The sequence below is a fragment of the Ahaetulla prasina genome, chromosome 2, assembly GCF_028640845.1.
Source record: "Ahaetulla prasina isolate Xishuangbanna chromosome 2, ASM2864084v1, whole genome shotgun sequence".
Classification (NCBI taxonomy): Eukaryota; Metazoa; Chordata; class Lepidosauria; order Squamata; family Colubridae; genus Ahaetulla; species Ahaetulla prasina.
The window spans coordinates 280977447-280990034 of NC_080540.1; the positions used below are offsets into that span (position 1 = coordinate 280977447).

General features: G+C 40.4%; 2 protein-coding genes across 2 annotated transcripts in view; one reads left to right on the plus strand and one right to left on the minus strand.

Annotated features, from left to right (window-relative positions):
• Positions 1-7455, plus strand: part of ADAMTS12 (ADAM metallopeptidase with thrombospondin type 1 motif 12) — a 190730-nt gene extending 183275 nt beyond the window's left edge. Inside the window, exons 22-23 of the mRNA XM_058170200.1 lie at positions 2894-3047; positions 5365-7455. Of these exons, the coding sequence (XP_058026183.1) occupies positions 2894-3047; positions 5365-5513 (303 nt within the window). The 3' untranslated portion in view covers positions 5514-7455. The remainder of the gene's footprint in view (positions 1-2893; positions 3048-5364) is intronic.
• A 4530-nt stretch (positions 7456-11985) lies between these two features.
• Positions 11986-12588, minus strand: part of TARS1 (threonyl-tRNA synthetase 1) — a 35586-nt gene continuing 34983 nt past the window's right edge. The window contains exon 19 of the mRNA XM_058170201.1: positions 11986-12470. Coding sequence (XP_058026184.1) covers positions 12322-12470 — 149 coding nt within the window. The 3' untranslated portion in view covers positions 11986-12321. The remainder of the gene's footprint in view (positions 12471-12588) is intronic.

Here is a 12588-nt window from a genome sequence, read left to right on the forward strand (position 1 = left end):
TTGGTAGTCACTGATAGCAGTGCGCCTGCTCTAATGGCTAAAGTATTTCTTTATTAAAATTTGTTATATATATATCAATGACTATGACCATCATGTCATGTTATTTACTTGGACTTCAGTAAAGCATTTGATAAAGTAGACCATAACCTACTACTAGATAAAGTAGAAAAATGTGGGTTAGACAGCACCACCACCAGATGGATTCGTAACTGGCTGACCAAGCGCACTCAACGTGTAGTCCTCAACGGAACTACATCCACATGGAGGGAAGTATGCAGTGGAGTACCCCAAGGCTCTGTTTTAGGCTCAGTACTCTTCAACATCTTCATCAATGACTTGGACGAGGGGATAGATGGGGAACTCATCAAATTTGCAGATGACACCAAGCTGGCAGGAATAGCCAACACTCCAGAAGATAGGCTCAAGATACAGAAAGATCTTGACAGACTTGAACATTGGGCACTATCTAACAAAATGAAATTCAACAGTGAAAAAAGTAAGGTTCTACATTTAGGCCAAAAAAACAAAATGCACAGGTACCGGATATGTGGTACCTTGCTCAATAGTAGTAACTGTGAGAGGGATCTTGGAGTCCTAGTGGATAACCATTTAGATATGAGCCAGCAGTGTGCAGCAGCTGCCAAAAAGCCAACACAATTCTGGGCTGCATAAACAGAGGGATAGAATCAAGATCACGTGAAGTGTTAATACCACTTTATAATGCCTTGGTAAGGCCACACTTGGAATATTGCATTCAGTTTTGGTCGCCACGATGTAAAAAAAGATGTTGAGACTCTAGAAAGAGTGCAGAGAAGAGCAACAAAGATGATTAGGGGACTGGAGGCTAAAACATATGAAGAACGGTTGCAGGAACTGGGTATGTCTAGTTTAATGAAAAGAAGGACTAGGGGAGACATGATAGCAGTGTTCCAATATCTCAGGGGTTGCCACAAAGAAGAGGGAGTCAAACTATTCTCCAAAGCACCTGAGGGTAGAACAAGAAGCAATGGGTGGAAACTAATCAAGGAGAGAAGCAACCTAGAACTAAGGAGAAATTTCCTGACAGTTAGAACAATTAATCAGTGGAACAACTTGCCTGCAGAAGTTGTAAATGCTCCAACACTGGAAATTTTTAAGAAAATGTTGGATAGCCATTTGTCTGAAATGGTGTAGGGTTTTCTGCCTAGGCAGGGGGTTGGACTAGAAGACCTCCAAGTTCCCTTCCAATTCTGATGATATGATGATGATGATGATGATGATGATGATGATGATGCCTTGTAGAGCAAGAGACAGGCAACTATTGTATTATGCCTGGGATGCTTGGTTTGCTCTTCTCCAAACTACAGGTGGTCCTTGACTTGCAATCACAATTGTGCCCAAAATTTATGTTGCTAAATTTATGTTGCATTTGTTAAGTGAGCTTTGTCCGATTGTATGACCTTTCTTGCCACGTTTGTTTAGTGAATCACTAAACTGCAGTTGTTAAATTAGTCTCATGGTTGCTAAGTGAATCGGGCTTCCCCATTGACTTTCCCCATTGACCTTAGAAGATCCCAAAAGGGGATCACCTGACCCTGGGACACTGCAACTGTCACAAATATGAGCCAGTTGCCAAATGTCTGAATTTTGACCGTGTGACTGTGGGGATGCAGCATGGTTGAAAAATGGCCGAAAGTCACTTTATTCAGTGCCTTCGAATGGTGATTAAATGAACTGTTGTAAGTCAAGGACTACCTGTATGTGCAATTCCTCCCAACCACTACTTTTGCCCTCTTACCTGTGGTGGTGCAGTGATTAGTGTGCAGTACTGCAGGCTACTTCTGCTGATTGCCAGCTGCCTGCAATCTGGCAGATCGAATCTCACCAGGCTCAAGGTTGACTCAGCCTTCCATCCTTCTGAGGTGGGTAAAATGAGGACCCAAATTGTTGGGGACAATAGGCTGACTCTGTAAACTGCTTAGAGAGGGCTGTAAAGCACTGTGAAGTGGTGTATAAATCTAAGTTCTATTGCTATTGCTACCTCTGCAGCAGGTTCATTTTGTTGTGTGTCCTCTTGTTGGATGCACGGGCTAAAGAAGTTCAGGAAGAAGGAGGATAGCAATGCCCTCAAGCAGGGCAATGCAGTAGGAATCCTGACATTCTAGCTAGGGTCCTGTGGTCCTCCCCTAGTCTTTCATAGTCTTTCAGGGGCTGCCACAAAGAAGAGGGAGTCAAGCTATTCTCCAAAGCACCTGAAGGTAGGACAAGAAACAATGGGTGGAAACTAATCAAGGAGAGAAGCAACTTAGAACTAAGGAGAGATTTCCTGACAGTTAGAACAATTAATCAGTGGAACAACCTGCCTCCAGAAGTTATGAATATTCCAACACTGGAAGTTTTTAAGAAGATGTTGGATAACCATTTGTCTGAAGTGGTATAGGGTTTCCTGCTAAGCAGGGGGTTGGACTAGAAGACCTCCAAGGTCCCTTCCAACTCTGTTATTCTATTCTATTCTATTCTATTCTATTCTATTCTATTCTATTCTATTCCTTTCCTTTCCTTTCCTTTCCTTTCCTTTCCTTTCCTTTCCTTTCCTTTCCTTTCCTTTCCTTTCCTTTCCTTTCCTTTCCTTTCCTTTCAGCTACTCTGATGGGATAGTGACAAGACCAAGAGCATCTTGGTTTTAGGAAGGGAGGGAAGGACTTCACAGGATGATATAGGACTTTCTGTTAACAACTTCCTGGTCCAGAGCTGCAGAGTTTTCCTCTGGAATGTCTACTAAGTCAACAGTTAGCTTGCAAAACTTTGCCAAAAAACCCATGGCATTGCGAGGACACAAGGCATGGTGCTAATTCCCAGTCAATGCAACCTTTCTGCTTGGAATGTGTGCTTTGTCATTCAAAATGTCTTCCAGTGCTCAGCTTCATGTGGAGGGGGTACTCAGAAAAGAGCAGTGCAGTGTATCAGGGTGGACGACCCTGCAACCAAGGAGGAGAACGGGTGCGAGCAGGAGACCAAGCCTCCAGATTCTCAGAAATGCAACCTACAAAAGTGTCTGAAAAATACCGGTGAGTATATTCCAGCAAAGATCTCGCTAAGAAAACCATCCTGGGTTCAAAATTGCAGGCAGTTCTATATTACAAGCTGGTCCATTGGAGAGTTTCTGGTGTTGCTCATTCCAAAGAGCAAATAGGTTCATTGGTTGATATATTTTTGGATTAATCTCTGACTTTAAGGATGGGAAGCTATATCAAGAAAAGGTTATTGGAATATGTATCTTTAATATATTTGCATGTATTTGCATGTCTAAACACTGGTTGTGTCTTGGTTATCTAGGCTATGGAAATAACCCATTGTCTGAGTTCACATTATATATTAGATCATAAAGTAGTCAGATGAGATTGGTTTTCATAACACACTGATAACTCCCCTCAACTTTAACCCATTGAAATTAACCAAGTTTACATATCGTGATATATTCACTAGTTCTGAACTATTTGAGACACAATATCAGAAAACATGTTATCATGAAGTAGATGCTCCACAACAAATTTAGCATAAAACAAGCATTTGTAAATGTATTTTGCACTCATTTGGGCTGAATAGGTGTATCACAAATTACAAATTCTGAAGGAGGATGATATTCTAATGTACACATTGATTAATCCAGGAGGAAGCATCAGATTTCCACAAAGAAAAAATTCATTAGACATTAGATGTGTGTGTATTGCACTACAGAAGCTGTTTATTATTATAATAAAATGGGTCATAAATTCATGGCAAAAGCTAATCAAGAGTAAAAGGTAAACGTAAAGGTGAGCCCGCATATGTGTGCTAGTTGTTTCCGGCTCTAGGGGGCAGTGCTCATCTCCGTTTCAAAGCCAAAGAGCCAGCGCTGTCCGAAGACGTCTCCGTGGTCATGTGCCAGCATGACTAAATGCCAAAGGCACACAGAGTGCTGTTACCTTCCCACCAAAGGTGGTCCCTATTTTTCTACTTGCATTTTTTACGTGCTTTCGAACTGCTAGGTTGGCAGAAGCTGGGACAAGTAACGGGAGCTCACCACATTACGCGGCACTGGGGATTTGAACTGCTGAACCGCCGACCTTTTGATCAACAAGCTCAGCGTCTAGCCACTGAGCCACCACATCCCTTAATCAAGAGTAAAGACATCTAATGAAATACATGCTATTACAATAAATTGCAAGAAAGAGACATCACTTTTCATTTTTTCACAGCCTCTCTCAGTTTGTCATCCTCCAAATCAGAATTCCAATTTTCCCACATCCAGCTGGCCTGAGATATTTTGTTCCTTGTGTTGAACAAGATTGCCTCACATATCCTGTGTCATTTCATCTTCGGATGAAGATGGACCAACAAATGATTTTTTTTTCCAACACTAAGCATTGTCAGTTACAGGTAGTCCTCGACTTATGACCAAAATTACGCCCAAAATTTATGTTGCTAAGCAGGACAGTTCAGTGAATTTTGCCCCACATTATGTATGACCTTTCTTGACACCGTTGTTAAGTGAAGAACTTCAGTTATTAAATTAGTAACGTGGTTGTTAAGTGAATCTGAGTTCCCCATTGACTTTGCTGATCAGAAGGTTGCAAAAGGTGATCATAGGACCCTGGAATAAGTGGGACACTGTAATTGCCAAGCATCTAAATTTTGATCACATGATCATGGGGAGGCTGCAATGGTCATAAATGTGAAAAATGGTCATAAATCCCTTTTTTTAGTGCCGTTGTAATCAGAGGTGGTTTTGACCAGTTCTGGAGAAGAGGTAGTGGAAATTTTGAGTAGTTTGGAGAACCAGTAGTGAAAATTCTGACTGGCCCTGCCCCCATCTCTGCCTCTCAAGTCCCAGCTGATGGGAAGGAAATGGTGATTTTACAGTATCCTTCCCCTGCCATGCCCACTAAGTCACAGCCACAGAACCGGTAGTAAAAATTTTTGAAACCCACCACTGATTGTAATTTTGAAGTCACTAAACAAACTCCTGTAACTTGAGAACGACCTGTTTATTGTCACAGATTCAGGACTGGTACAGACTCCAGAATGGTTGTATACACATTAATTCCAGCTAGAAAAGTCTTTTATTACAAACATTTGTCATGAAAGATTACCTGTCATTTTTTATTTAGAACCCTTTAATTTATCCTATGTCTCCTATTTCTCTCTTAATCTTCTATTTTGCTTATGCCTCTCTATTCTTCTGTCCTTCCTCTAACCTTTTCCAAGTTCTAACTCTCTGAATCTTGATTTTTACTTCTTATTTATCGCTGGGTGTCTTTCATTTTCTCTCTGATATTTTGTCTTATCTTAACTCCGTTGCATGAAACACCAGTAACTTCTCTTTGTATTCATACACGTTTACAGGCTCATCCTGCAGCAAGGACAGACTATCCGTGAACTTCTGCCAGAGGGTGCGAGATATTGGCAAATGTTCTGCACCCTCAGTGAGAATTCAGTGCTGTCAAACGTGCAAAAGATCCTTGGCTGTCAACGCAGTGGACCGTGAGAATTAACCAAATCTGAATCGTTACCCAAATAAAAACTGAACTTGCTAAGATGGACTTCGGAAATAAAGAAAATTTCCAGCATGCTCTATGGACCTATAATTTAAACCTTCCCAGAGACACGACAGCCTTTTCAAACATTGGACTCATTATTTTTGAACGTCCTGTATATTATCCTTATTTTTTTCTGTACCTGTTGGCAGGTCCTTTAATTTCATTTTCCTTCTCTGGGTCATTCCCGGCTCGATCTTTCTGGCTCAGTTTAAATAAGGTTTTCTTGCTTTAATGAATCAGTTTTTATGCTGATTCGGCAAGAAAGCTCTATTGGAGATAGAAAAAGATTTTGATATATCCAGGTTCGGATTTTATTCTGTATTAAAACAGTCATCTAAGACAGAGGCTCATTAATGTACAAGTTATCATTGTCATCCATTGACTTAAACATGGTCATTTTTGAAGCTACAGATGTAGAACCCTTAGGCTCTCCAGATATTTTTTGAATTTGGCCAGTATAGCAGGGGTGTCAAACTCGAGTTCATTGAGAGCTGCATCAGGGTTGTGTTTGACCTCTGGGGTGGGAGTGGCGTGGCCAGGGAGGGTGTGTCCACTCAACATCACTTGCGTTGGGAGCAAGGGACAATGTTTCTTGACACTGCCATTGAAAATGGGCTCCTGACCTCTATTTTAAGCTGCAACGGCTTCCTGTAACCCTCTGCCAACAAAAACAGAGTTTGGAAGGGCAGCCCGTTTTCGCTGTCAGGGGTACCACAGGCCAGTTCTTCACTGTTTCTAGGGTGGCCCTGTGGGCCAGATCTAAGCACCCCATGAGCTGGATCCAGCCCCCGGGCCTTGAGTTTGACACCCCCGGCTTATCCTAAAAAAAAAAAAATGATGGAAGGTTTTCAGACAACACTTTCCCTTCCTAGGATTCTTCTTCTGAACTTCTATATTGTGAAGAATTGTAAAAAGTTGCTGTGTTTGTGTATAACAGATTTATACCTCTAACTGAATTAATCAATTTTGTTTTTCAATATGGTGCTATTATACCATGGTGCTAAAACCAATATGGCATCTAAAACATTCTTTTTACAGCTGGGTTCAAAGAAGAGACTAAGCCAACGCCAAGTAAATAATATCCATTGCAATGGATGAATTCAACCATCACCGTTTATAGTCCTGGAGTCTTAGCATGTCAGCCTAGCTAATTGTGATATAATGAAAAAAAAAAGGTTAAATAAATTATAGCTTAAGGTAGTAGGTGAAACCAGTGTTGCAAACATGTACACATTTATTGTATAAATGAATGGATGATGTAATCTTGAAATTATGTTTTATCAGGGTGTTGCTGTGCAATGCTGGCTGTATTGTTTTTTCAAAATATTACTTGATATATTTTGTTAAAAAGGCTTTAATTTGTAAACTACGGAAAGCCGTACAGCCCCTTGCGATGCTTCAAGTGTGTCTGCTTCTTTGATGCTGCCAAGGGTTTAATTGAATTTCTACATGAAAAGTGAATGGCATTGGTTCGATGCACATGAACAAGTGCTTTGAAGGTCAATAGGTAAAGTCTTTCTGTTCACAGAAAATGAGCTGCATCTAGCTAGCCAAAGATGAGAGCAATGGGCTTGTCTTCATCAGAGACGCTTGGTTGCCCAAAGCTATCAAACATAGAGGCCTGAAGATGCACTTGAAAATGGTCGTAATCAAATTCATAGCATTATAGAGTTGGAAGGAATCGTCTTCCAATTCAGATCCCTGCGATATTGAAACTAACTGTCCAGTCTTTTCTTAAAATAGGCAGATAAATTGTTCCACCGTTGTACATTTTCGCTAGACAGGTAGTCCTCGACTTAGCAACGGTTTGTTCAGTGACCGTTTAAATTTACAACGGTGTTGAAAAATGTGACTTATCGGCCGTTTTTCACAGTTACGACTTTTTCAGCAACCCCATGGTCACGTGATTAAAACTCAGATGCTTGGCAACTGGTTCATATTTATGGCTTTTTGTTGTGGTTTCTGTGGGCATAGAAAAAAATTATGATCATCTTCCCTATAGCTGAACCTGAACACAGCTATCATGCCTCCCTTACTTTTTCTTCAAACTAGGACATTTCAGGTTCCTTTAGCCCTGTATTTTTCAACCTTGGCAACCTTAAGGTGTGTGGACTTCAATTCCCAGAATTCCCCAACTAGCCATATTGGCTGAGGAATTCTGGGAATTGAAGTCCACACATCTTAAAATTGCCAAGGTTAAGAATCATTGCTTTAGCCTGTCCTCAGAGGCCATTTTCTTAAGTCCCATTGCAATCCTCTGAACCTTCTCCACCTGTCAATAGCCCTCTGGAAAAGGAGCATTCAAAATTAACACAGAAGTCTAATTGGGGTTTCAACAATTTGAGTAGAGGAGACTAACGACGCCCCACATTTTTGATGCAAAGTTTATCCCAATTCTGCCAAGAAATGTATTTGCCCTTCTACCAGTCTCTTACTAATGAGTTATGTTCAGCTTGTGGTCAAGCATTCAAAACAATTCACCTGTAACTAACTCTGGGAAAAAACACCAAGATTGATTTGTTGGATTGGACTGGTATCTGATTTCCCACATTCTTCATTGAGATACCTGTATAAGATCCTCAACAGCCTAATGAAGGAACCATCAAGACCTCTCCCACCAACACTGATAGGGCAACGATTAGTATATAATAATGAGAGTAAACCCCATTCCCATCCAGCACTGATGATGTTGCCTAGTTGGGTAATGAAACATGTGCAAGAAAACAACCAAGCTCAGAGAGCACCAAGCACCCCACAGTCCAATCCTGACCTACAAATATTCTGTTCTATCAAAACCCACACAGGAAAACAATGTATTGTATGCATAAAATCTAAAAGGCTAATGGACCTAACACTGAAAATACTAGTCACACAAAACACACATAATTCAGAAATACACACACACACACACACACACACATTTACACAGACCAAAACCTAAGTGGACAAACATAAATATAGTAACTCAACAGACCATGGCTAGAATCAATACCTCCTCTTTCCTTTTTTGCTTTCTCTCTGCTCCTCCACAATTTTCTCCCAATTTTTTGGGAGAGTGGTATGGCCATTAGGAGGGGGGAAAAAACAATTTGATGATGCGTAATAATTCAAAGGGGACACGGTGGCTTAGTGACTAAGATGCTGAACTTGTCAACCGAAAGGTCGGCAGTTCAGCAGTTCGAATCCCTAGTGCTGTGTAACGGGGTGAGCTCTCGTTACTTGTTCCAGCTTCTGCCAACCTAGCAGTTCAAAAGTACATTAAAATGCAAGTAGAAAAATAGGGACCACTTTGGTGGGAAGGTAACAGTGTTCCATGCGCCTTTGACGTTTGATGCGCCGGCCACATGACCACGGAGATGTCTTTGGACAGTGCTGGCTCTTTGGCTTTGAAACAGAGATGAGCACCGCCCTCTAGAGTTGGGAACGATTAGCACATATGTGCGAGGGGAACCTTTACCTTTACCTTAATAAATCAATCATGGTTGTTACTTCCACAAGCCTTATATTGCTTCAACCATAACTGAATGGTGCTATCAAGCTACTTCAGTCACTAGTTTCGGGAAAATTTGTTTGGCAGGTCCATTTTTTTCGCCTTATTTGCAGGAATTGTCCTGCCATCTGTTGGCCAGAAAGAACAGTGAAACCTGGAAGACAATCCAAGTAGATTCATACCAGTGATTTCAAGGTGTAGTTAAACAAGCAGCATTTATTCATAGGCTGTATTTTCAGTAATAATACAGTATCCAAATAATACATTGAAAATAGTATCCAAAAGGCTCTCATGAGAAATGGCCTTTTAGAAATATATTAATTTTCTTGAATCAGGAAGAATGTCAAGTGATCTGGCTTTACCCCCTTTTTCTACCAATAAAACTGCAAAAATATTCCCTTTGGAGATATTTCTTTCCACCAAGGAAAACAAAAGAGTTTCAATTATAAGATAACCTTATAACTGGCTTCTTAGAATCTCACTGCTGCTTCTGCTCAGATAAATTGCATTAAAAGAAATGCAACTGAAAAATGGCTAAGACCTCTACCAGAAAATCCCATATATTCTCAAGATTTTGTTGAAGAGCAATAACAGTTCAATTTACAGCCGAAAGAACAGAAAATGGATTCACAAATTGAATTGTCTTTATTGCTTTTGGGGAAGTGGGGGGCTTGTATTAAATACACAAGGAAATAGCTTGTTTTTGTATATAGCTAACCCTACTCTAGTTATTCAAGCAAACCTTTAATATATGCAATTGCCATTTGCTACTTAAAATTCTGTTTCCCAGCTTATAAAATAGAATGACATTTTTTTCCTGCTTAATTTATGAAGTGCTTACATCTGCAAAGGTTTACATAGGGGGCAGGTATATTACAAGTATTTTATATGGTCACGCTGGAACATTAATTATGATGTGTACGTTATTTCCTATCTTATGTCCAAGGGAAACGTGGTCTCTATTTTTTGCCCGTCATCTATCCAGGTTATCCATCTTCCCTTTTTTTCTATCTTCCAGCCTTTTCCTTCAAAACTTTACAGATGAAAGCAAGTCAGGGATCATTCTTACAATTTGCATCCTAATGCAGATTATTTTCCCATTTCTGGAACACAGAAAAGCTATTTTCTACGTACTTGTAAGAAATTTCTTGTCTTCTGACAGCATGGAGAAAGCTGGAGGGAGAGTTATGAGTCACTATGAAATCACCAAATACATCATGCCTGAATAAGCAGTATTATCTGTGAGTGGTGATCTTGGCTCTTAATTAAATGTTTGTTCCAGATTTCAGCATTTACGTTGTACTACTGTGTTTCTCCGAAAATAAGACCCTCTTATATTTTTTTGAACCCTGAAATAAGCGCTTGGTCTTATTTTCGGGGTGGTCTTATTCTTTTGGACACGTGGAGTAAGACGGGGCTCCTCTTGCAGTCTTATCTGATTTCCAGCTCCGTCTCCCTAATCCTAACCAGAAGAAATGGCAGGGACCTGCAGCATGTGTTAAATATTTTCGGGGAGGGCTTATTTTCGGGGAAACATGGTATTGTAGTAATGGACCGTTGGCAATTGAAGACTACATAATGTGCGTAAGATCCGTAACTAAAACACACATGCATGCACGCAAACTAACTGGATTCCCTACGGAAGGGGGAAAAAAATCTCTAGTATCAATTTTTAAAGTTTCCTAGAGGGGACTGGCTGAGCACCGTCCACCATAAAGAATCTGAAAATTGATAATGGAGAAATGATCATCTCCTTTTAATGACCCCATAATTCCTTGAGGGGTGGAGTCTGGGCACCTGAATGGAGCTGAGTGTTTACTGGTCAGATGCTCTTCCTGTTGCCAATGCAGAGCTTTGTTCAGCAGATATATTGTGCCCAGAGAGAGAACTATGTCTTTACCTAGGATGGAGCTCAGACACCTGATTGTGAGGTGAGAGCTCCACCTCTAGGCCACCGCACCACTCTAATGGAGAAATGATGTATTTAAATTAGGAAGTGACTTGTTTCAGCAGAACCAGGGCTGTTTATGAGTGCTGGATGTTCAAGACAACCCTTGAATGTTTTTTGAAGAACTTCTGGGGGGAGGGGAAATTATTTGTAGGACGGGGTCCCAACACTAATGCTGAGCCACGTTGGCACTCTGGGAAGCGGAAGTGGGTGAGCATGCCGTGCATGCACATGAAATTGCATTTGTGAAAGTAGCGTGTGCATGCACACGAAACCTGGCATGTACTGCCCTTTGCCAATCCAGAGTCCTAGTTCAGAATTTGGAACTTGTTGACATCTCACTTGGGTTCAACATGACTGTCTTTCTCCTGAGCTTTCAGTGTTCAGATTTAAGGTAGACCTTTGTATCCAAAGGGAAGAAACTAAGGGTAACCTCACCCTCACCTAATTGGTCATTAGCAGGAAAGCTCAAGACATTTAGAATAGCATCTTAAGGGCCTTATCAGCTTTCTGTCCCTCGAAAAATTAGGAAGTGTACTTCTTTCAATTTCCCCCAAATGACATTATAACTATTGTTTCCCAGGTTGTCAAGAGCTTTCCTAAACAGAAAACCCATAAATAGGGCTTTGTCTCGCACTGTACTGCATCAGATAGATGCAGGAGAGAGTTAATGATTGCTGTTTAAGCGGAGATGTCATTTATTCAACTTTAAGCAGGATGTGATCCTATTTTAAATCTCAGAAGTGTGTGTAATCTAACCATTTACAATGGAACTGACCTGACACAGGAAAATATTGGGACAGTTTGATGTTCTGTATTAGATGATATTGTAAATCAGTGTTCGTCAAACTTGGGAACTTTAAAATGTGTGGCTTTCAAATCCCAAAATTTCCCAGCCTTCCTAAAGCTGCCAAGTTTGGCAAATTCTGTTATAAATGAAACAGAAGAATGAAAATTGCAAACCACCAAGAACACACAGGGACAATCTCTTTTGTCGAAAATCAGAAGGTATTTTTAACCAAATTTATTCTGTGAAGAAAAACACTGAAGAGGTTTGATCTGAATCCCTGATTAGCCTTTATATCGTGCTTTTGTTCTCTGGATCTTAGATATATCATTTCAGAAGCTTTTATCCAGTTGCTAATCAAAATAATCTCCCTTGTCATACAAAAATTTTCAATTTCATCTCTATCTGAATTCTGAACCTATAAATGTGTTTGACTTATTTCAAAGACAGGATAGTGCAAAACTTTTATCCCCAAAACTAACATAGGACAGAACAAGAAAGCTAGCTCTAATTGGAGGTAAAGAAGGAAAGGATTTGGTTAAAATTCTTCTTCAGCATTTTTGCTGTGGCCATACTTCAGCTGCAGCAGCCTTTCTACTGTTTCGGGCACAGTACGTTCACCATGAATCTTGTTGTCTCTCGTACGGATATTCACAGTTCCACAGGCCTTCTCTTTCTCGCCAACAACTAAAAGGCAGATAGGGAGGAAGAAAATGAAGAAAAACAAGTTAACATTAGAAAAGTAGATGCAATGCATCATCATTCTTACGGGCAGAAAATGATCATTGTCATGACTATCATAACG